The following is a 25020-nucleotide window of genomic DNA, read 5'->3' as shown; positions in this document are numbered from 1 at the left end:
TTTAAAAACAGAAACTGGCCTCTGTAGAGAAAGGGAAACACTGAAAATATTGCTTGAAGCACACTTGAGTGTTGTGAAAATAATACATGATACTGCAGGTGGAGGAGGAGAGAGAATAAGGAGAACCTATGGATTTCTAGAAATGTTGCCCAGCTCCAGTTTTACCAGTGCAGTTTCTACCATGGGATATTTGGATTAAAGGTTGTGATTACTGGTCTTTTGGAAGGGCCTGGAGGTTTATCACCAAGCTGCCTGCCTGGGACAGTTTCAGTGCACAAAATGGATACAGAAATTCACAAATCCTGCAGTTTTGTCTGCATCAAGATTTCCATTATTGACAGTTCTCTCCCAAAACATGCTAAAAGGAGGGTGTGGAGAAACAAACAACAATAATAAAATCTACACAAAAATTTACACCTCACTTACAAACCTCAAGCCAACTGTAACTGAAAAAAGGGAGGGATGGTAAAATAGAAATATCCTATTTAGAACCAAGAGCAGTAATGGCAGTAGCAAAGCAGTCTCAAATCCAGTTTCTTATAAACAAGTGATAAACTTGAGTGGCTTATCACTAGACAAAACAAATAGAAATATGGAGTTCAAATATGAATTTGCAAATTCACATACTTCAAAACTAAAATTATGAAGATGGCATATTTTTTGAGACAACATGATGGATACTTTATTTTATTTATTTCAACCCCCTATTTCTTCTTCAGACACAATTTTATTAAGTTCCTGTGTGTGTTCTAGGAGATTTCCAAATTCAGTTCAGATACTTTGAATATTCTTTGTTTGTTACAGAACAGTGAAAAGAACGTTGCAAAAACATAAATGTTGAGAGTCATTAATGGCAAAACAACAGCTTAACAGCTCTAGCCAGGGATAACAGACACACATCTGAAAACAACATCTTGATTCCTGAAGCTCAGTTCATGCTCAGATAAAAATTAAAAAATTCCTCTTCTTCACTGATTGATCTCTAGTCTAACATTATGTTTGTCAAAACATAATACAAACACAATTACTGATATCATACAGTTAATTCATTCACACCGTAAGAGTAAAGAATATGGTGGAAAATAGGCAAAAAATGGGATTGTTTTATCAGTAATTGGTCTCCTTATATTAATTTTTGTAAATATAATCTTTTATTTTAAAATTCAGAACTTTTCAAGATACTGTGAGTCTTAGGGTTCTTTTGCTGTTTGATTATATGTCGATATCTGTTTAGATGTTGTTTTTATTGACTTGTGTGTGTTCTACAAATATATAAACTTTTTTTTTAAGAATAGACTCACAGAACATTTTAAAATGGGATTGTAGAAGTGGTTGCATGCAAAAATGATATGGTTTATCAATAGATGTTATGAAGAGAGGAATTGTCTTTAATGTTCTGCTGTGAAAGTCTAATACTTTATAGCTTGGATTGAGTGCCAGGAAGATTGTCACCTGGCCAATTCCTCTAACTTCGCAATCATGCTTGCTCTACAAGAACTCCTTATGGACTCACCTGACACAATTGTGTAGCCAATACCTCTGGGACGTCCCTTGTCCTGGTCGATTGCAGTTATCATACGCACAGTTGTACCCTGTGGACCACAAAGGAAAGAGGGGGAAAAAGAGGATTCCAGTTTTGCAGGCACTGTTGAATTTGTTTCCGTATCATTTATCATCCTTACTGGGCAGTTCTCCACTGCATACCCTTGCAATTTGTTTCATAATTCCTAACTCCAAACATGCTAAATAGCCCTTATGAACGGATCCAATGGCAAGCCCAGCTTGTCTAAAGAGAGCATGGGCAAGTCAGCAGTAGATGCTGAAATTGCTTATCTTACTTAATTTAATCATGAGCTATTTGCGAGGTGCTCAAGGACTACAAAAAGCATCTTGCTGGATTTCCAGAGCAAACTCCCGCAGCTAATGGTAGCCTTTTAATATCCAAGACTTCCACTCCTACACACCTATTGTACTAAACCTCAGTCTTGACCTGCAACCCTCAAAATGACACTAACTGAACATGACCCATGGGGCATCCATGTTCTTGTGGTCAGGCATGAGAGGAATTGAATGGTGTCTTCTGTTTTTAAAAATGTACGTGGATGCTCCAACACCATTTCCTTTGTCACTTATCATGTGTCCAAGGAGCTGGAGCTGAAGTTAGGTCACCAAGGTGAATGTGGCTATTAGTGACAGAGCTTTGCTTCTGATTTGGGTCACTTACTCCTGGGAGCTGAAACAAAGAAATCCCAAACAGAGGCCATGGGAGGCAGGTACAGATCTAAAATGCACAAGCAACTTATGGACTCTACCTCATTTTTTTGCTGCTTCTGAAAAGAACAGTGAGTTGTTTATTTTACTATGATGAGTTGCTCAATAATAACTGTCTAAGCTTGTAGTTCCACGCATCAAATTTTGCACGGTAATCATTTTCTACTATTGCCAATGACGTACAGCTTGGAGAGATACTCCTATACCCTCTTCCCCAAACTAAAATTAGTTTCTCCATTATTCTTTGAATGAAGCAGCTCTGTCAAGTAAGTAACCAAGACTTCCTGGTCCTTTTTTTCTGCTGCCACCTCCTGTCTCCATTGAAAAGTTACACTCCTTCAATAAAATGGACAACAAAAGTCGACTGCAAGCACACCTGAAATTCCTCACTTTGAACAGCCAGTCTCTGTTTCTTCCTAAGGAGTAGGATATTGGTTAGAGCTGCCTTGAACAACCTGGTGCCTTCCATATGTTTTGGACTACAACTCTCTTCAGCCCCAGATTGGTACCAGGTTGGTAAAGTCTGGGTGAAAAGGTCAGTCAAAGGGTGCACAGAGAAGGAGAATTATGATTCCAACCCAGAACCCCTGGTTTTAAGCCTTCAGCTATGGTGTGTTGCATAATACTCAAGATAGTCTTCATTCATGTGGCTAGAATCAGAATGAAAATTCATACAGGGCTCTGTAATGGTTATGGAGCTTCAACCAACCACCTGCATCAAAAGGCAGCTCTGGATGTGTAATAGGGAAACTGTCCACAATGGGGAAGGGAACAGGGAAGGCCACACTTAGATGGTGGCATGTATAGGCAAGAACACCCTCCATCTACAGATCAGAGTTACTGAGCTAGAGCCTTCTTTTCCCCTTAGCCTCTACATCTTTCAGCATAAAAGCTATGAATTTTCTCCTAAGGTCATGGTTACTCAACAAATGCCCATATTTACACACATAATAATAATTAATGTAGTGTGAACATATTTTATGGCTTTAGGCTGTTCTGCTTTCCTTTGTTTATTGAGACCCAGGGAAAAGAGGTGTCCATTTTGCCCTCAGGAAAAAAAAATGCCAACAGTGGCATTTGCAGTCTAATGAGACAGCAAGAACACACATCTGCCTTGGCAGCAGCAAACTAACATTGTAATTCATCAGATGAAGGCCGAAGGTCAGACAGAGTTGCTTCACTTCTATCTCTTATCCAAATACCTTATTAGCCCCATTTTTCTTCATAAGTACTTTTAGACAGCCAGTTATTTGTTTTTTTAATCTTGGCATTGTGTAAATTGGTGTAATCGACAGAAATAGCTACTTCTAATAGACAAATATAAATACACCTGAAGTCTAACAATTTTCCTGACAAATGAGAAAGATACAGCTCAGTTATCTCAGTTATAGGCAGAAAATCTGCATTCAAACGCAGGCATTTTCAAACACATTTTCTCACAAAATATGCATTTCTAAAGGTATTTTATCCTTAAAATGAAATTCTATATACATTTTGGTATGTTTTTTGAGGCAGATATGCAAGATCTGAAGAATAACCATATTTTGGTCAGCACATTAGTAGCATCTCTAACACACACAACACACACTTTGTATTTTATACATGTATATACGCAGGCTTGCATATGAAAAAAACAAATGTGTTCAAAAGGTAATTTTTTAAAATCTATATGAACACTTTTGACCGTCCTTAACTATGCATTCCCATGAATAAATCTAACACAAACAGAGAGGTGACGGTTACTCACTAGCAGCAACAAAACAAATCCATTTTGTAAGTGCTATTAAAACCTACAGTTTCATATTGGGCTCCTTCAATACTATAGATACAGAAAACTATTTTTCAAAATGTTGTGCTGAAAGTTCTTTGAAGCCATAGACTGTATTCCGGGCATTTCAAAAGACACTTTACGAATGTGTTCACATTAATCTGAAGACATTAACTATAAATCCTTGGTAACTGACCTTTGAATAAAATACCGTGCTACAGCCATGCTACTAAAGGAAGGGAGAGTGTCTAAATCATCAACAATGATTATGTTTTCCAAGCCAGTAAATACAGCTAAAGAGGCTACAGGTCACTTACATTTACCATCACTCCTTAGTCTGGCAAGCTAGTTTAGTCAAAATTTAACGTAGCTCAACAGCAGAGTACATTCCTTTAAATGCATGAATTCCTACATTCAGTTCCTGCCATCTCCAGCTACAGCACCTCAGGTAGCAAGTCTGAGAAACCGTTCTCGTAGGATCTTGGACATCCATTGCCAAGTACAGTCTACTTGAGCAGTTGGACCAGTCATCAACTATTTCTGTATAAGGCAGCTCCTCATATTTGCATGCACAAACCATTTCCACCATCTTCCTCGCTTTTTAAAAACTATTTTTAAAGCAAAATGTTTAGTGCCGTCATATACAGCACTCAGTTCTGGCTAGCCCCTCTATAGCTATCTGCTCAATTTAGCCACAGCAGCCTTCAGAGCACTGTCATGAACTAAGTTTATATACTGACATTCAAAGGCATTGGAATCCCCCAGTCCAAGGCTTGGCTGTTTTGCAAAAGCAATTAGTTCCCTGTGGAATCATTTGCCACTTTGTAAGCAAACAGCAAATGTTCCAAAAGATCACAATTACTCAATCCTCGTGCTTACTTTTGATGCGAGATACTCATCGTGAGATTATTTCTTTATAATGTACTACTGGTTTCATGACAAATTCTTATAAATGCACCCTGAATAGTAGCAGCTGCTACATGTCATGTAAGATGAAAGACTTGAGAAAGCACAAGACCTCTGACATGATCAGGGGTATACTCTGCTAAATGAAAAACAAACATGGTACTCATGACTTAGATTCAGGCAGTTGCATTTCCTTATAGCAAGAGTAGGGAATTTCTAGCACGTAGGACTTCAGTGAGCCTCTTTCAGCACCCCAGCACCATGTTTCCGAACGCCTCCCCTTCTACAGTCTTGTTTTTCCTGCTGCTGAGTTGACCTCTCATAAGGTCACCTCTCCTCCTCATGGTCTCCCCTCTGCTGCTCAGCAGACTGGCAGGCAACACCTGAGTAGCAGGGAAGCAGGGGTGGGGCTGGCTGCAGAGTCCTGCTGCCAATTACTCTCTTCCTGGAAGCCAAGCAATCAGCCAGTTAAGACACAGCTCTCTACGTTTGATGGGAATGGTATGTGTCTGCACATGAATGGATTTCAATGTGTACACTGTATCCTGTTTTTTTAAGTAACCAATAATTTATAGGAGCAAACGTTTGATTTTTCCTGTATTTATCATTATTTGATTGCAGGTTTTGGTGTCCTCGGGTGTCTTCCCGTGTAAAAGTTGGGGTGTCTAGGCGACGTTTCGACGAGGTCTCACTCGTCATCTTCAGGCTGGTGCTTTCGGCTTCTTGTTACTAGAACAGAGCAGGATCTCAGTGTTTGAGTTCCTATAAATACTGTTGAGGAGGTGTGGTGTATAGCCTCCAATGTTCTGGGCAGAGAGGAGGTTCCCAGGCTAGTGTGCCTTTTCTTCTTTTGTTCCTTAATTACTTGAGGGATATCTTGAGTGATTTCTTGAGTGATTTCCTGAATCCCACTTAGGTGGGTCATTAGGTGTGGATTAGTTGCTAAAGCCTTCGTGTCTTGAACTCTTGAACTTTGTGAAGAGTTTTTCTGAGAAGATGGCTGTACTGCACTTGGTTGTGCTCTGGCTTGGCTTCGTGTATAGGGGCGAGCTGTGGTTTTGTGGCCTGTGCCAGCCAGATCTGTGTAGGGATTGCAGGGGGGTGCAGCATCCGGAGGTGCCACCCTGGTTTGGCTACTGGATGGTGTCTGTAATTTATCTGTGGAGAGGGTCTGGGTTTGGGTCTGGTGTGGTTGATTGGTGATGGCGTTCTGTGTGCCTCTGGATCTGGTGTCAGATTTTGTGGGGAGGGCTAATTTCCAGATGTCTGGCAAGCGGGATGTGTCGTCACGCTTGTTCATGTTGTGAGGGTGTTTCTCTATCTCGATGGCTTCCATGATTATTCTCTTGTGGTGATGTTCCATGTTAAAGAGCAATTTGGAATCTGCAAAATTAATTTCGTGTCCTGTTTCTTTCATGTGTTGGAAAAGAGATAAATTTTGATAAATATTTTACACCATCTTATGTATATTGCTTAAATATTCTTAAATTTTGATTAAATGGTCCATATCTTATTTTTAAAAAAAATTAAATGAGAAAACCATTAGAAGATTCACACAATAAAGATCAGATGTTATACTATGAATAGATTATATAGTAATTAAATTATACAAACAATAATTATCTATTTGTATTACCTATCCGTTATCATATGAGCAGCTTTATATCTCAAAATATTGAAAATCCAAATTTTGTTGGTGGGGGCAGTAAGTTCCTTACTAACAAAAAGATTCCATTTACCATGAAAAGCAAATAATATATTTCTACAGCAAATGGTCTCTAGTCTTTGAATATAAGGGCTTTTTTCCAAAATGAGTTAATTCTCTTAAATTGTGGTTATCTTTATGCTATTTTCAAATATCTTGTTTGGAGATATTCAAGCCATGAGGATGATTTAGACCCTCATTCATCTTTGAATACACATGAAGAACCTTCTTGCTTTCAATAGTTTAATGCTTCTACACACTCCCAGTTCTATATAATCTACGACTGATTTCAATGGGGAGCGATTTGGGCTTAAGGACATCTTGCAATGACCCCAAATTTTCAACCAACTGGAAAGAATTTGAGTCTACATAAAGATTCGAAAATGGCAGTGAAGAAACTAATACGCAGGAAAAGAAATAATTCTGCATAAAACAAGATTTAGTGATCCCATCCCCAACGTGCTACCCTTTAATTTGTAATTCCCACGGGAGAGACATGAAGTTCTGGCATCTCATTTGTAAACTGAAGTGCTCCTACATTCCAAAAGCACTGGGTGAAACCATGGCCTATCTGACAGTTCACTCATCACTTGTCAAAAGAGAGAGCGTAGCTTAGAATGGTAAGTGTCACAAACCGTGCGGCACATTTCAAAAGGAAGGCAGCTGCTGAGCAGGGTGGGTTTAGTGATGGCGCAGGAATAGCAAATGGTTTGTAAATATTTATGGGGCAGCTTTACCCTAACAAGCCAAACCTTTTGTGGCCTCCATGTGTTATGATCATAGGCAGAAATAGCTTAGTACTCTTGGTTCGCATTGTAAAGGAGAAAGGGCTTTCCTCTCTGAAGGACCTTTGTGTTGAATCCAAGGTCATCGACACAGGGTACATATACTCATATATCAAGGAACAGTGTGATCCTGTGCATGACTCCTCAGAAGTAGAATAGAATCATAGAGTTGGAAGAGACCACAAGGGCCATCGAGTCCAACCCCCTGCCAAGCAGTAAATCCCATTGAGTTCAAAGGGGCTTCCTTCTAAATAAGGGAATGCAGGACTGGGGTCTTATTTGTGCTCCCAAAGAGGGAATGATAAGTTCATGCATACCGTTCTCATTTACACCTGGAAGTGTCAAAAGTAGATTGGTAGGCAACTCGCACAATGTCCATCAGGACTTCATCTTAATATGAAGCAACCCTTGGTTTCTCCGGGTCTTATCTGTATTCGGGTTTGCTTTTGAAAACAAAAGGGAACCCCAGACATTACAACTATTTTTCTGAGGATATTCTGTATATCATCATCTGCAGCTTAACTGCTGCTCAGCAGAGCAAGTGGCTGTGCAAAAGTGCTGCAGATAACAATAGTTTTGAACAGGAAAACCCTTCCCTCACAAGGCATAAATGAAAGGGAGACATTGTGGAACCTACCAAACTCTTCTGCTAAAATAATACACACCTGCTTTTAAAAAGAATATATATATATATATATATATATATATATATATATTCTTCACCATCTTCCTTTTCCAGTGAAAGGGAGATGATCTATTCTAGATCCCCTTTAATAAAATGTTGAGCTTCTAATAAAACACTCACAGGTAGACTAAAATATTATAAGGAGGAATTAACCAAGACACACTGAGCCTCTGGGGCAGTGACAGCACAGATCAACTCTGTTTCTTTAACATGATGTTCTTTCTTAAATGAGGACCTGGAGGAAGATGTTATCTATTTGTTATAGGGGTAGCTACTAGGCCAGAATTAAAACACATCACCCACCGTGATCACAAAATCTTTAAGGGTGTATATATAAACCGGGTCCTCAGCTTTTCCCCATGCAGATTAAAGTCCTGGGACAGCAAACTGAGGGCGCTTTCAGTTGTGGACTCAAAATTTTGCAAGGGAACAATTGCTTAACTGGTTGGTTTTTCATTGAAACAGGAACCACCGAGTTGTAAAAGGAAACCAGTGCCTTCCTAATGGAATTGATGTTGTCCATCGATTGTCAACACTCCTACAATGCAGAGTTGTGCCACTGTCACTAAGGATAACTAACAGGGCAATGGTTTAAGGTGTTACTATGAAGGTGTTACTACTCTAAACCACCTTAACAGCTTGCAACCAGTTTTCTTACGGGGTCGCCTTACCCTAAATAGGATCACTCAGCTGCCTCAATCTTGCAGAATGGGAACTGTTACAGGTGCCACATAATAACTCATTCTACACTCGTGATGAATCGATCTTTCCGTGTAGCAGCACCTACACTCCTGCCTATTGGCACTGTGCAGGCACCTTCGCTGTACACTTTCTGGCACCTGCTTAAAACATTTTGTTTAGGCAAGTCTACCCAGACATGCAGAAGCTACATGCACTTTATTAGTTTTTAGCTACCGTTGCTTTTAACTTTCCTTTTAATATTTTTAAATAGCTGTTTTTAACTTTTTAAAAAATTAGTAACTTTAATGTTTTATTTTATACTTTTATAAACTGCTCAAGGGGCTTTCTTACAGCCGAGCAGTATATAAATTCTGTTAACCAATCAATCAATCAATTTCCCCTTTATTTGCTTGGACACTGTGTACGTGCACATGCATGCATTGGGTTTACACAAGCAGAATCGGAGCTGTATAGGCCTCAGAATATGTCACATTTTAAGAAAGAAGGCACAGGCAGATAAATCGCTTGCAAGGTCTCCCCCCACTTTCCTGTCTGTTATATCATGTTTAGGGGGGAAAGAGGTCACCAAGGGCACATGAAAAGTGTTTTTGTGTTACATCACAATATACTTGTTCTATAAAAATGAAACTATAGCATTCCTTCCTTCCTTTCTTCTATTATAGGATTAAGGACTTAAAAGGCAAACTGGAACCCCATATCGCAGGAGGAGGAGCTGGGGGTGGGGAGGGGAAGAGAAGGGTGCTGAAGAAAGCCGCCACAGCAGATTCCAGAGGCAAGAAATCCTATTTCGCACTCCTTAATTCCAGTCAAAGGGCTGATAGGAATCTGCTTGCAGTAATTTGCTGCCGTTTATCCAGTTCTTTTCCTTCTGTCGGCTCTTCAGTGACAGGCTGGGTGACATGCTGTTACTTGAGTGAGGAAATTAAAATTTGATGCAATAATCCCAAAAAGGAGGATTTTATTAGGTAATGTATAAAGTTTTAGATTAGGCGCTCCTGCTTGATACAGAGATAGAAAAAAATCAGGCATGCTGCGCACTACTGATAAACAGAGAGAGAAATGTAAGTAGACAGACCAAGAACAATCGCTGGAGTCCTTTCCTGACCTTTGTTCAGCCTATTAAATCAGCATAAGAAGGAGCACCTTTCATGTATGAGAGGCCTGCATGTGCAACAAGAGCAGATAACCATATTAACACAGGAAAAGGCACGTAGACCTTCAGATTTTAGCATCAGAAATCCAGTAGCAACCATTGTGTCAAGGAAGAGCCATGGAGCCACTCTGCTTACACCACCAGCAGCAGTAGGCATGGTGGTGGCAAGATTGGGGCTATGTGAATACACCAGCTGGAGCATCAGATTGGTACAGTGGTACCTCCGGTTAAAAACAGGATGTGTTCTGGAGGTCCATCCGGATCCTGAGGTTTTCGCAACTGGAGGAGAAGCGGTAGACCGCTTCTGCGGGTTGCCGCTTTCGCAACCTAAAGTTAATGTTACCTGAGGGTAACATAAGGCGAGGTGCTACTGTACTTAACAAGCTGCCTTCTATCAGACCATTGGTCCATGTAGCTCAGTAGTGTCTACACTGACTGTCAGCACCTCCCCAGGGTTTCAGGCAGGTATTTCTCCCAGCCCCACCTGAAGATGCCAGAGACTGGACATGGGACCTTCTGAAGGTAAAACAGATGCTCTCCCATCAACCTATGGCCCTTCCCTGATTCACTACCTCCCCGCCTCAGTACCACCCAGGTAAACTGTGGTGATGCTGGAGTCAGGAGTGCAGCTCTGCCCAAGCATACTAGGAAAATCCATTTATGACAACGTGCATCATCCAAATTCAATGTTGGTATATACATATACTGCAAGCACTTCACCATGGCAAGTTCTCTATACAACACACGTAATGTGGTAGGTCAGGATAGAAATGGCACACCAGTGATTTTAGAAATTTCTATTGCACTCGTAAGTTTAAAATACTTATGCTCATGTAGTATGTATTGAGACTACAACGTGAAAAGTGGTCCAGATAAAAATTCTCTGCAAGCTATTTCATTGCTGCTTAAAAAAGAAAGAAAGGACCCTCCCACTGATTATTTCTAGATGAAGGGAACCAATAAAGCCTCATAATTTGAGTGAAAATTATTCATTAGTGTTTCTGGATATGTTTTACATCTGTCCACTATTCTCAGAAGCACTGAACCAATTAGGTTGCAGAAAGTATTGGCCGGAGATACAAGCAAATCCCTTGGAGATATAAAAGCATTCAAAGAATATTGAGAGGGAAGATAGATAAGAATAATAATTCAATGCTGTTGTTTTGACGTGAGTTGTTGGGTTTTTTTTGTTAGGCTGAGAACAACAGAGGCAAATGTCAGCATGCACAAGCAATTTTATGTTCCTCTGTGCTCTCTCTATTGACTTCCCAAACAGTTCCCTAGAGGAAAAATACATGTCATTGTACATCCTCGATCCATCAGTCACATAGAGGACCTTCTCTGAACATTTACCTGTTTAACAGAGTCCAAATGACAACAGAGAACATGATGTGGAAATCAGACAGTATAAACTCAGTATACCCTAAGAAGAAATGCACTGGGTCAGAATTCTTATTCTTACATTAATTCCTTTGGACTAGGGCTAGCAAAGTGACCCCCCACTTGAAGTCGTTGGAGTATAACTCCCCTGACCCCTGACTCTGGCTGCAGTTGATGGGAGTTGGCTTTCCCTGCTTAGACTGCTATTTGGATCAAATTAGATAGGGGGAAAGACAAATTAAGGTATCTTATAAATAAACTTGAAGACTGTATTCTTAAGAAATATTTGTATTTCACATCAGACACAAATCCTCTCCAGGGCTCCCCCTGCCCCACTACAATGTCCTGTGTAAAAAAGTCTGCTACTTGACATTAATTGTTATGTATGTTACCGAAAGTGTCAATAGAAAAGGACCATTTAGTTCCAGACACTGCTATATTGTCATTTAATTTGAGAGATATTCCTTCTACAGGCACAAGGTCATGCAGTGAAGGTGATCCAGTACATAATCTCAGATGCTAGTGGGGATTTCCATTTCTGTAATACCATATCATTCTTCTTTCCTTCTTGTTATTAATGTACTAGGCAGGATTTCTTTCCGCCTCCTCTACTGCTTATATTGTCTCATGTGAAGGAAAGCTTTAATATAAAATCTGGAACGATGTGTGTGCAGTTCCTACAACCATCTGTATTAATCAGTGACTTCCCTCTTCTCCAGCTACTTATCAGCCTTTTAAGTTAAGATCAAGTGCTTTATTGGTCAAATATTTAACACACCCTTTATTAAGGAAGGAAAGTAATAATTTTCTGTAAGAGGTCCGGAATCGCTTATATTGACAACATCAGCAGCTGTGGTACCTTCTTCTAGCTTTCACAGTTCCGAGTTGGTACATGTTTGGATAGTGAACAAATGTTTCTGCATTATTCAGAAGTGAATACTAACAAAAATAATTACTTTGCACATATCAACAACTGAGCCACTTGTCTCACAGTGGTTTCTCCCTAACAAACAGAGTCCTATCCGGAATGGAGAAATCACTCTCTCTCCTGTATTCCCCCTTTAACAATTTTGTAGTCCTGTACTGTATTCCAGTATCTTACAAATCTATGTTCAAATCAGATGCAAAGAAAATAACAAAAGATGCCCCCTCCCATCTTTTTTAAAGTATAGCACCTAGTTTGCCTTGTTCTGATATCTGCTTCCTCTCCTCTCTGTTCCAGTTCCCACTTCCACTTCTTAATACAACAAAACTGCAGACAAAAGAAGATTCAATTGGGATTATGTGGGAGACGTTCTCAACAGCTCTCTTAATCCTTAACAAGATGCCGATCTAAAGCTCTTACCGGAGGAGAGTTCTCATAGATGTTTGTACTGTATGGCAGGTTGATGAAGATTGGGTCCATATCTTGCACATCTGTGATGGTGATCGCTAGATTGGCCAAAGTAGAAAGTGGTTTGGTTTTATCTTGGTCCTTAAAAATGAAGAGAGGGAAAATATTGAAAGAGAATTAAATAGAAAACAATGGAAACCATTTCCCTTTAACATCTTTTCATTGCTGTCTCCTACAGCAAAGTTCAAGCTGTAGAAATGAACCTAAAAGCTGTCATATTTATTACGATTACAATATACCCCTCCTTCACCCTATGGCCCCAGGGCAGCTTACAACAATTAAAACACAATGTTAAAAATAATTTAAAACAATTTACAATCTCAAAAACAAAGTGGGTCTATATGGTGTCAAAAGACAGGCCACAGACACGTGTATCCAGCATTTGCTGGAGGTGATATAACATTTCAGTGGGGAGAGAGTTCCACAATTTAGGGGCTGCCACAGAGAAGATCCTCTCCTGCCCCTGAGCTTCTGATGGTAGTAGAACCCCCAAGAGGCCCTTTTGCCAATCTTAACACCAGAGGGGGTCTGTAGGCAAAGAAGTGGTCTTTCAGGTTTTGGGGACCTGAGTCATTCAGGCCTTTATACATGAACATGAGCACCTTGAATTGGGCCCAGAAAGAAACTGGCAATCAGTGCTACAGTTTTAAGATCAGGGTTTAAGCAAAATCTAAACAGAACTCCAGCTAGTAATCAGACTGCTGCAATTTTGGGCCAACAGAAGTTTGCAAGTCATCTTCAACAGCAGCCATATGTGGAACACACTGCACTAATTTAGTCTGGGAGTTACTAGAGCATGGAGTGCAGTGGCCAAGCCAGTTCAAAAGGGCTGGAGATGGGGAAAATCACTCAAAGCCACTGCAGTGGCCTACGTCTCCAGTGACAGGGTAAAATCCAGGAGCACCCCAAGCTGCGAACTTGCTCCTTCTAGGGGGAGTGCAACCTGCAGCCCCGCCTCTCAAACCTGAGAACATAACACCTGTGTCTTTTCAGGATTCAGCTTCAATTCATCCAGCCCATCAGATAATGGTAGTGTGAATGGAAGATCTATTCACCTTGCTGCAGATGCTTAAGATTTGTCTAGACTCTAGAACAAAAGAAGCAAGATGCCTCCTACTCACTGTAGCGTTGACCTGAAGTTGGTAGGCCTGCGTAACTTCGTAATCCAGGGCCCGGATGACTGACACAATGCCACGCCCACTGTCAATGGCAAAGAAGTTGGACGGAGGCTGGAAAGAATACAGCACACTTCCACCTGCTCCCTGGTCTGGATCTGTGGCATTCACTATGAAAATCGGAGTTCCCACTGGTGTGTTCTAGAAAGAACAACAGTTTTAAAAATAACATTTTTTAAAAAAATACACATGCTAAATAAGCAGAAGTGCCTCTCTAGAACCACATTTTTCAGCAAAAGGAGAAAAGAAAAATAAGGATTGCATTCCTGCATGAGAAACATTACCCAAAGATTCCAGGCAAACATGTTATTTCTGCAGTGTCTGTATGTAATATAACTGCCTGTTCTGAGAACCATTAACGGTGGAATTTTTCACTACACCATTGAAGGAAATTCCAGAGTGCCAGTTACTCTTCCTGGCAATCTCCATAGCCACCCCCCCCCCAGCTATATACCCTTTCTAAGACTGTAACATGCTAATGGAATTTTAACCCTTACCCATGTACTCTAATGTAACTGGCCTCTTCTTCTGCTTAGCTTATTTGGTGGGTTTCTCTCTGAGAAAGTGTCATTTATTTGGCATGCAAAAGATTGGCAAATAGTTACTCTAGAGATGGTATCACTGTGTTTGCTGTGCTTCAGTCCTGCTCCACTACACCACTGAATTTCTCTTATGCTCACAAGCATTAAAAAACCCCCACAAACTGTATAATCTGTGAAACTTTGCTATGCACAGGTTGTTATTCTAGTATAAAAAACAAAACAAAACCCTTCTTCAGTGCACAAGGAAAGATAATGCAATTGAAGGATGCTTTGGCAAGAATCTTCGGTTCAAGAAAACCCTAAACATTAGAAAAGAAAAGCTAAGAATCTGTAAGGAGCACAACCTTACTATATCTGGTAAATGTCCAAAGGTCCATGATTCTGTTCTGCTGTTGAAGTTAAATAGACTTGCCCCCCCCCATAAACTGCATAAGTGCATTGCTCTGATGTCTTTGGAGAATGGGATATTCAATATAAAACAAATATGTAAAATAAACACAGAGCATTCTGGGACCTCTTAAATAGGCAAAACTATGTCAACATCAGCCAGAATGGCTCCCTTCCATCATTGCCTGAGTTGGGGCTTTGATGTTTTTCTTGAAATGGCAAGCAGGGCAGCCGTGCAGGCGTCAATCATGGTGCTCCTGTTTGATCCTTGTAGCTGTTGTGCATGCCCGTGTGCTGGAGAGGGATGGGGAAATAGATGCCAGCAGAGAAGTGAGTGAGCAGTGCTTTGGCACATGAGCTGATGAAACAAGCTCAGCATCCGAGGTACTGCTTAATACACCTCCACTGAAGGGCTTGCAGGGTCCTCTGGCTGGTAGCACCAGCTTTGTGAAAAACCCAGAAGACCCATGGAGGCCCACGAAGCTGCAAAACTACCTTCAGGCACCAGGCTATAACCAAACCCTTTGGGTCTTAACTGAACTCAGCTTAAATATGCATTTATTGGGTGTTGTTTTATTATTCTGTTTGTTGAGCAGCTGCTCTTAATCCCCCCCCCCCCCGGTATGTTACCTTTTTGCTATGTTACTGGTCTGTTAGGTTTTTTTTTTAAAAAAAAACACACACCCAATATCTATTCTGATGCATTGATGTTTTACCATTATCTGCTATTAGAAGCTTTGAGGTATTTATAAGATAAAGCAGGGTGTAAGTCTTTAAAACAAGCCAGTCAAAACGAAATAGTGCTGTATGGGTGGTTCATAAAGTTTGTTTTCTGTCTCATTCTTGCCAGCATCGGTTCCCTTGCAAATCTAGAACTTTCTGCCAGCTTAATATCTGTACCAATCCAAACATACTCTAGCTAATCATTTTAAAGCTAGTTTGTTTCTAACAAAATGTATGAACTCTACTCATTCTCTGAGAAGAGCTTAATTACTTTTGTCATGCTTTACCCTATCTGAGTGTTAAGACTCAAACCATTACAAATTAACTATTAACATGGAGGAAGGGAGGCATTACAAATAGTAGCAGACTCAGATGAGGTCTTGAGTGCATTGTTCACCATAAGAATAGAAATAATATTCAGAAGGATAAAGCTGCTCTTGGTTAATACACATAGTCTTCTTTTTGACATGCAAATCTGCTCTGGTCACCAGTGATTATCAGCCTGGCTGGCTGCAAAAGTGAAGAGTTGGATTTCAGCGTCATTGTGCTTCATACAAAAGGCCTTAATGTCAGGCTTTGAAGAGAATTTGTTCTCTAACCCCCAGGCAGTTCAGACTAAGCACTGGGGTCACAAATGTCATACGGGTTTGGTCCTTACTTTGTCATACCAGTAGATGAGAGAGCATCTTACGGCAAAGATTTTTCTCACTTTTAAGCTGTAAGGTCAATTGATCATCTTCTATTTGGCCAGATTTCCCTTTTGGTTTTGGCCTTAGAGGGGGAAATATATAAGAACAAGGCTTGAAACATAAACTTTTTTTATTTAAGCTGTATAGGAGAGAGTCTTTTGCACTTGTACAGTGTTTATTAAAAATGATATGCTACTTAAAACAAACAAACCAACAAACCTCTAAGAGGTGTACATAAAACAATATAAAACATTCTACTGTGTATTTTGGAAAGTGACTTGTCCGTTTGGACGCCTCTAGAGATATTGCCATCAAACTTGGCACAAAGGTTCCTGAGGTGGGGGTGGCGGTCTTTGTCAAATGCTTTGCACACTGGCCACCATTCTGAATCAAGATGGCAAACCAAAACATGACTTTTGCGCAACTTCACTCATTTTTTGGCATAGGTTTGCATGTATAGGGTCCCAGGGTCAATCCCCAGCATCACCAGAGCTGAGTTAGACATATCTATGTGAGAGTACTCAGAGTTGCAGTTTTATAGCTTCTTGCAGGGTGTGTGTGTGTGTGTGTGCTTTCGGGGGGATATAATGAGCCACAGCACCCACAAACACTTCCTCATTGACGTTACTGTCAGGATCAAATCCTTAGGCATATTCACCACTGAAGCTGCCCTGACCACAGTCAATGAAAAAGACTGCTCACATAAAAACTCTGGATCACAACCTGGCTGATTAGTTACAACTGTTAACTTGACAAAAGATAGTGATGCCAATGGAAAACATGTCAATAACAAGTGCCTACATCTGTAATATTTGCTTTCTGAATAACAAGAAAATTGCTTTCCCCTACAATGAAAACATACTTAACTCTTTCACAGGCATTCACTTCTTAGTGCCTCTTTACATACCCTGCTGCAGCTCAACACCTATGTCAGACACCATGAAACTGAGACAAAATCTGTACTGGCATTTACATTTTTTGCACAGTATTTACCACTGCAAATGTCTTTAGACTGACAATGTTTGCACTTAACAGTGGAAAATTCAATGTAGTCTTGCCAGAATGACTTGAGTCAACACTAGAAACATGCAAATGTACACAACGCCTCGCTGAAAAATTAAACGTCCAAATATACTTTAAATGTTGTAGATAACCAGAGGGATAATTAAGCACCTTATAATCCTCACAGTATTTATTTTCTAAGTGATGATCTGCAATGTTTAAAGTATCTTATAAAGCCCCACTCTTAGTGAGGAACCTCCTAATCTTCCCTTCCAATATGGAAGTCAGGTAACTTCATGCAGATCATTTTGGAAATAGAACAGAGCCACATTCAAACTAAGGAGAACTGCAGGATACGCAGGGAACCCCAATGCATTTATTCTGAACCTCCCTCACACAAAAAGGGGTACATTTTCCCCAAAACGTGTTTTTCATCCTCCTCTGTGACTATCTTCATATGTTCTGGTTAGAGCTCATGTGAGATGGATTCTTTCTTTAAACAGTTATTCTGAGACAGACACTGGCATGGAGATGTCAGCAGCTACTGCGACACTAACCTAAAACAACACCCTGGGCCGCTCTCTCAGTCCATCTCCTATCAGCCCCACAAAATGTAACTGAGGGAAACAGGATAAGAGGCTGCTCTGAGACATCATTCCCTCTAATAAGACACACACACCAGGGAAACAGTGAAACATTTAGTTGCATGTCCCATTTTTATCTGCCTGCAGCCAATAATCAAGTCCATTGACTCTGCAAACATGTTAATGGCAAGAATGCAGTCCCAAGAAGCATCTGAGACTTGGTGGGGCAATCCCATGTGTTAAGTTATTGCAACCTTGTTCACCCTTGAAGTGGGAGGGGGGAAACAGATGTTCAAATGCTTAATTTTTGCATCATCATCATCATCATCATCATCAATACATAATGCACCTTACCTTGCTGCATTGCATCAAAGAACTTCTCTTCCTAGACTATGTTCCTAGACCAGGCTAAAGAGAAAAGTGTTTCATTTGTGGGACACGTGAGGGAGCTCAGCTCCCCTCATCCAAGGGTACAGATCATAAATAGTGGAAACCTCCTCAACTTTTGATAAGAATGTAGTACATGAAGCCATATTTCAGAAAAGCGAAAATCCGGAAACAAACGTTGTTGAGCTTTTTTTTGGCCAAAGTTGTTCAGCTATTTTTAAGGAAATGCGCCAAAATCTAGACTTCTGACATAGGTTGACATACATCTAGATTTTCCAAGACATTTCAGCAGTTTCCGCCACCCAGACATTGCTTCCGACTGCAGTATTCCAGCTATGTCTGGAAAATGCTGGATGTATGGCAACCCTAACGTGGAGGTACTTCATCCATAGAGGCTCTTCTCCAAGTGTCACCTCAGTAAATACAGTGGTACCTCAGGTACAAACGCCTCAGGTTACAAATGCTTCAGTTTACAAACTCCACTAGCCTGGAAGAGTTACCTTGAGTTGAGAACTTTGCCCCAGGATGAGAACCGAAATCGTGTGCCGGCGACGCAGCAGCAGCAAGAGGCCCCATTAGCAAAAGCATGCCTCTAGTTAAGAACAGTTTCAGGTTAAGAACAGACCTCCGGAATTAATTAAGTTCATAACTAGAGGTACCAGTGTAGATAGAGTGTCGTGTGTTGCCATCTTTGAGCAAACTTCTCAGAGCCTCAGCACAAGAAGGGGGCTTGGGGCTCCCAGGGACAGAGAGAGCTCCGAGTGGCTATCTGCTCCTGGCTTCCCTTCCCTGCTGCTGGTCCCATCCCATAACTGGAAGTCATTTTGGCTCCTATAGGAAGCACTGGGAGGTTATTAATTATGTGGTCAGAGTGGAGACTATCCCATCTGCTTTCTTTCATACAGCTCTGAAAAAACTATGAATTGGACAGATTGAGTGCCAGGGACCCAAGTCCTTCCTGGGTATACTGAATAACCTGACATAGGAAGACTACTGCCTTGGTATTCTTGAGCAGGAAACCCTGCTCTAACTGATGTGAAATATATCAGGGCTTTACAAGAGAGGATTGAATCCAGCAAACCTCTACCATGAATAAATTGGATTTCAAGAGCACAACAAGACAGCTACTATACAGAAGCTATGTCAGTGTATAGAAACATTAGGCAGGCAGGCACAATAAAGACGCCGCTAAAAGAATAAACCTCTGAGCAGAACAGATCTGCACTGTGCCTTTAAGAGCTCTCCACCGTATCAAAATCATTTCACGGGCCACGAGCTGCAGAACACCTAGAACGTGACTCATTCCAACAGTCTCATCCAACTGGCCTAGTGCCAAATGCCCATCTGTGTGAAGGAGAGATAGCCTATATCACACAAGTTGACTCTTCTGTAACGGGATAAGCACTGGATGATAATAAAGTTGAGGGCATAAGGAGGTAGATTTTTTTATTTTTTTAAAAAGAATTTCCCAGCTGCCCATTTCATTAAAACAATCAGAAAATCATTTTGTTTTTAATTTTCAATTAAATTCTTTCCAGGCACTTAAAATCAGTCAGGGTGCTCTGCTATAGGTATGAAATTTTAGAATTATAACCCCCCCCCCCAGATAATTGGTTTTCAAAGATACCTAGCATCAATATTTTACAACAACAACGGAAAGCACGCCTATATGCTTTCTTTGAAAGGAGTTTCATGCTGAGATGAACAAAGGGAATCCAGGAGCAGATCTTGCCTAATAATTGTGTTTGTTTTGGGGCATCCACTGTGACACCACAGATGATGGTGTGGCAGTTAAAGAGAAATAATCCTTGTTAGCATATGAAAACACAGTACAAATTTGGTAGGAATGCTTTAGGTGAAAGTAAAGGGACCCCTGACCATTAAGTCCAGCCGTGGACAACTTTGGGATTGCGGCGCTTATCTCGCTTTACTGGCTGAGGGAGCTGGCGTTTGTCCACAGACATCTTCCAGGTCATGTGGCCGGCATAACTAAGCTGCTTCTGGCGCACCAGAGCAGAACACGGAAATGCCGTTTACCTTCCTGCCGGAGCAGTACCTATTTATCTACTTGCCCTTTGACGTGCTTTCGAACTGCTAGGTTGGCAGGAGCAGGGACCGAGCAACAGGAGCTCACCCCGTCGCGGGGATTCGAACCACTGACTTTCTGATCGGCAAGCCCTAGGCTCTGTGGTTTAGACCACAGTGCTTTACGGCCATATACGTAAATGCACTCTGGGTTTTAAAGGCAGCTAAAATGGATTAAAAACGGGGAAAAACACAAAGGCTGCATACTGACATTACATTTGCTTCCCACAAATCCAAAGAGCTACTTAGGACTGAGGTCCAAACAATAACTCTTCAGCTTTCTTCTTGGAACTATACAGACCTTAACTGATTTATTTTTTGCATATTCTTTGCATAAAATATGCACACCTTCCAAATAGCCACACCTCAAATATGCATACCACGTGTGTGTGTGTGTGTGTGTGTGTGTGTGTGTCTGAACACCCTGACTTTGGAATACTCTCTGCAGGATTGCTGATACTACAATATTTTCAGCAGCCTAGGGTTAATACGTGTTTGTTTGCTTAGGCATTTTAAATTAGTTTTATGGCCTCTGTTTGCTTAACACTTCTGCAGTTGCCTTGTTGCCTTTCAATTTAATTGCCTGTATGAAGGATACTATGTTGTTTTATTTTATCAGGGTGGGTTTTGTTTTGTTTTGTTTCTAATAGCACACTGCTCTGGAATCTTTCTAAATTAAGAATGGTTAAGGGGGTGGGATGTAGAAAACAAAATAACAAGTTCCTCTAGGTGGTTTCCTTGTAATTATGGATAGGAGTTTAGGACTAGCCTGTTGCTCCTGTAGCTACAAACAAGTAAAGGTAAAGGGACCCCTGACCATTAGGTCCAGTTGTGGATGACTCTGGGGTTGCAGTGCTCATCTCGCTTTATTGGCCGAGGGAGCCAGTGTACAGCTTCCGGGTCATGTGGCCAGCATGACTAAGCTGCTTCTGGCAAACCAGAGCAGCACACGGAAATGCCTTTCACCTTCTCACTGGAGTGGTACCTATTTATCTACTTGCACTTTGATGTGCTTTCAAACTGCTAGGTTGACAGGAGCTGGGACCGAACAATGGGAGCTCACCCCGTTGCGGGGATTCGAACCACCAACCTTCTGATCAGCAAGACCTAGGCTCTGTGGTTTAGACCACAGCCCCTTCCACGTCCCTCAGCTACAGACAAACTAAGTGTTAATTTTATGTCCTGCCTTGAAAAGGTTTCAGGACCTCTTTCAATGGAGAGCTCCAGTGAATTTACAGAGTGCTTCCATATCCAGAAATGCCATGTGGCAATGCTAGTAATGTGAATCTAGCTTGAAAACGAAGGACGTAACTGGGCAACAACCAATGTCCAAACAACCCAGCATGATAGAGCACGGCTATAGTAACATTTCCAAAAACAGGAGGAGCACACAAGCTTAGACACTGTCTTATGAAGAAGCAGCGGCTTCCATTCCACCAAAGCAATTTCTATAATAATCACACTGGAAGAATGGAATAGGAACTGCCATCTTAGCTCCTGCTTTTTTTACATGAATAAGGAGCAGGCAGCATTCCCAAAGCACTCAATGCCCAGCCACAATCTCCTCAGTCTTGGTCCAAGACAACCATAAAAAGAAACTTTTAGCACACCTGTGACAGATTGCAGGAAGGCCCAAATTTCGTTGGTGCCATTTCGTTTTATGACCCTAATAAACCTCAGGGCCTCAGCTCATCCTGGTAACAAGCCTGCTGGCCTTTAACTATACACTCACAAACAGGACCTCCATATGGCCCTTCCAGGGCAAAGTCACCCCACAATGGACAATGAGAAGCTGGTAAAAATGATTAGGATGCAAAGGCACACACATTGTACCAAATGCAAATAATGTGTAAACGGCAGGCAATCTGGCTGAACAGCTGTCTGAAGGTCGATGAAATGAGAGGAGGTAATGGAAATGGACTGACAAGCGTATATTGACAGGCTAAGGTAGAACAACATGCAGGTCAAGCCAAAGTCCTTTCTGCAATTCTTTCTAGAACTGGATTCCAACTCCTTTCAGACTTTAGGCCCAAAATTTCAACCCGCCTCTGCCATCCATAGGCCGAATTCAAGGAGAGCGCAAAACAGCACATTCAAGTGTTCATTTTTCATCCCTCCATAACAGAATCAACTAAACTTTCCATAACTACATCTAGTACCACAGAAAAGAATGCTACTGCGGTTATATCTCTTCTCATAAATACCTGTTGACACATCGTTCAGGGAAAAAATCCATAGCTGAGTATTCCGTACCTCAGCTTCCCCTTCAAGCAGGCAAACACACTCCTTCCTTCCACTGATGTTTGAATTCATTAAACAGTAATGAATTTGGGTTCTCTGGAGTGGGCTGCAAATCAATTTAAAATCAATACCTCAGGAGCCTCAGTCACACACCTTCTGTTTGCTACCCATGATGCACCAACTAAGCAAACTTGGTTGCTCCACTTGGTTGGTCCACTCCTTTCATTAGAAAATTAAGAATAAATCTGAAATGGTAACAAAAGGTGCTGCTGGTGCCATCTGTATTAGAGTACAATCCACTTGTGAGTTTCAATACATCAGCTGAAGACCAATTAAAAGCAAGTTCTCCAGCTGTACATCAAGACATTGAGATCTGTGATTCCTTCCCCCAGCATTGAAATCTATCAAACAATGAAATAACCCAAGGCACCAGCAAAATAGATTCTAAAGAAAACTTGAGGGAGATAGGATTTCTTTTACTTTCTAGGTCAGATTTTAGAATAGTGTTGCCCCATGGCACTCAAATCCCCAAGTGGTATGAAATTCCAGGGGTTTCCAGGCATTTACCCAGAGATTGGTTTCCTCAGAACGAGGGACAGCAGATACTGTAGTGTTGTCATGATATATGGTTTATTTGCATATATGTACAAGCTGAGCCTAGGGGCGCGGGTGGTGCTGTGGGTTAAACCACTGTGCCGACTGGGCTTGCCGATCGAATGGTTGGCAGTTCGAATTCCTGCAATGGGGTGAGCTCCTGTTGTTTGGTCCCAACTCCTGTCAACCTAGCAGTTCGAAAGCACGCAGTGCAAGTAGATAAATAGGTACCGCTCCAGCAGGAAGATAAACGGTGTTTCCGTGCGCTGCTCTGGTTTTGCCAGAAGTGGCTTAGTCATGCTGGCCACATGACCTGGAAAAACTGTCTGCAGAAGCGGACAAATGCCGGCTCCCTCAGCCTTTAAAGCAAGATGAGCGCTGCAACCCCAGGGTCATTCACAACTGGACTTAATTGTCAGGGGTCCCTTTACCTTTACAACCGGAGCCTACAGTGGAGGGGCTCACAGCAATACCACCACAAGGTCTTGGATTCAAGCAGAAATCAAGCATGGCTCTCATTTTTTGTCTTCTAGGTGCTTTTATCCCAGTTCTTGGCTTACACAACTCTGACTATGGTATTTCTTTCTCACTTCCAGCCAGATGAGGAAGGAGCCCCATCCATTTGATCTCTGGCACAAAGCTACTTCCTTTGTTATACTAATGACCATGCTTAGGCTGCCATTAACTCACCAAGAAGCTGGTCAGGCTACTTCAACAACTGAATTCTGCATTAAATTTTAACCCTTGCTGTATCCAGGACCCCAGGAATTACAAGGGACTCAGACATCATACAGAGTAACCCTCCAAACTGACAACAATATGTTTGAGAGAGAAAATATTGAAACCTGAAAAGTAACATAAAACGGGCAAGAGGAGAAAGGTTCTGTTCAGAAGTGGATCTTTTTTAATAGGTTCAACAGCTCATATTTAACGGTGCCATTCCCATGGATGCTGATGAGGTAAATGCTGTGAATTGCAAATGACTTTCATTAAATATGTGTTAATGCAATGAATTACAAGTGAAATTCTAATGATAGGACACTGGCCATATCACCTCCGCTCAATATTAATTGGGTGACACTTTATTTTAATGGTACATTAATTAACATGGAATTTCAATGGAAGTCTACATGGCACACACATTAATACAAATGAATTCATTACCGATGGTGTTATTACAAGTAATGACAAATAAGTCTGTAACAGTAGGACCCTTCAAATAATAATCACGAATCATTAGGTACCACATTAATTTATACAACATATTACAAATATATACATAGATTCTATGTATGCATTTGTCTGCTAATACCATTTTGTTTGCTCAGTGGTTTATTATTATAATCATCTGCATTTATGGCAGTAGAGCTGCTGTCAGGCACTGAGGACTCATTGGGCTCAAAAATATAAAGAAAGCCAAACACACACAACAAATGCATTTATTTTAGATTCATCACAACCTGTCCCAGACAGCTCACAGTAGACAATATATGCAAAACCCCAAAGCCAGCCACACACACACACACACACACACACACACAGAAATCAAAACAATGTCCTAGCTTAGGAGTTTCAACAAGTGTGGTTAATTCTCTCTGGTGTTTTCAAATAGATTGGATAGATACAGTATAATTTGTGCAAGTGTTTTCAGCTGCTGTTGTGATAGGGCAAACGGTACTGAACAAGTCTGTGAATAGCCATGGGGTGGGGTGGGGGATTCCAATAAATTAAGGTAAACTTTTACTGTTGTCTTCTTCAGCACATAAAATGTTCTCTGTGTACTTTGCTGAAGTTACTTACAGCACAATCCTGTGCCAGTTCCCATTCAATGTTCACTTTTTTGGGGGAAAGGACCTTTCTTTA

General features: G+C 41.1%; 1 protein-coding gene across 1 annotated transcript in view; it reads right to left on the bottom strand.

The window, feature by feature from the left end:
- CDH23 (cadherin related 23) overlaps window positions 1–25020 on the bottom strand; it is a 406157-nt gene that overhangs the window by 237596 nt on the left and 143541 nt on the right. The window contains exons 7-9 of the mRNA XM_083441382.1: window positions 13870–14064; window positions 12701–12829; window positions 1514–1592 (exon numbers count right to left, since the gene is read on the bottom strand). Coding sequence (XP_083297508.1) covers window positions 1514–1592; window positions 12701–12829; window positions 13870–14064 — 403 coding nt within the window. The remainder of the gene's footprint in view (window positions 1–1513; window positions 1593–12700; window positions 12830–13869; window positions 14065–25020) is intronic.

Source organism: Podarcis tiliguerta, assembly GCF_965153285.1.
Source record: "Podarcis tiliguerta genome assembly, chromosome: 5".
In the NCBI taxonomy this organism is placed as follows: domain Eukaryota; kingdom Metazoa; phylum Chordata; class Lepidosauria; order Squamata; family Lacertidae; genus Podarcis; species Podarcis tiliguerta.
The sequence above is the reverse complement of the archived record's forward strand: the minus strand, read 5'-3'. Positions and strand labels throughout refer to the sequence as shown.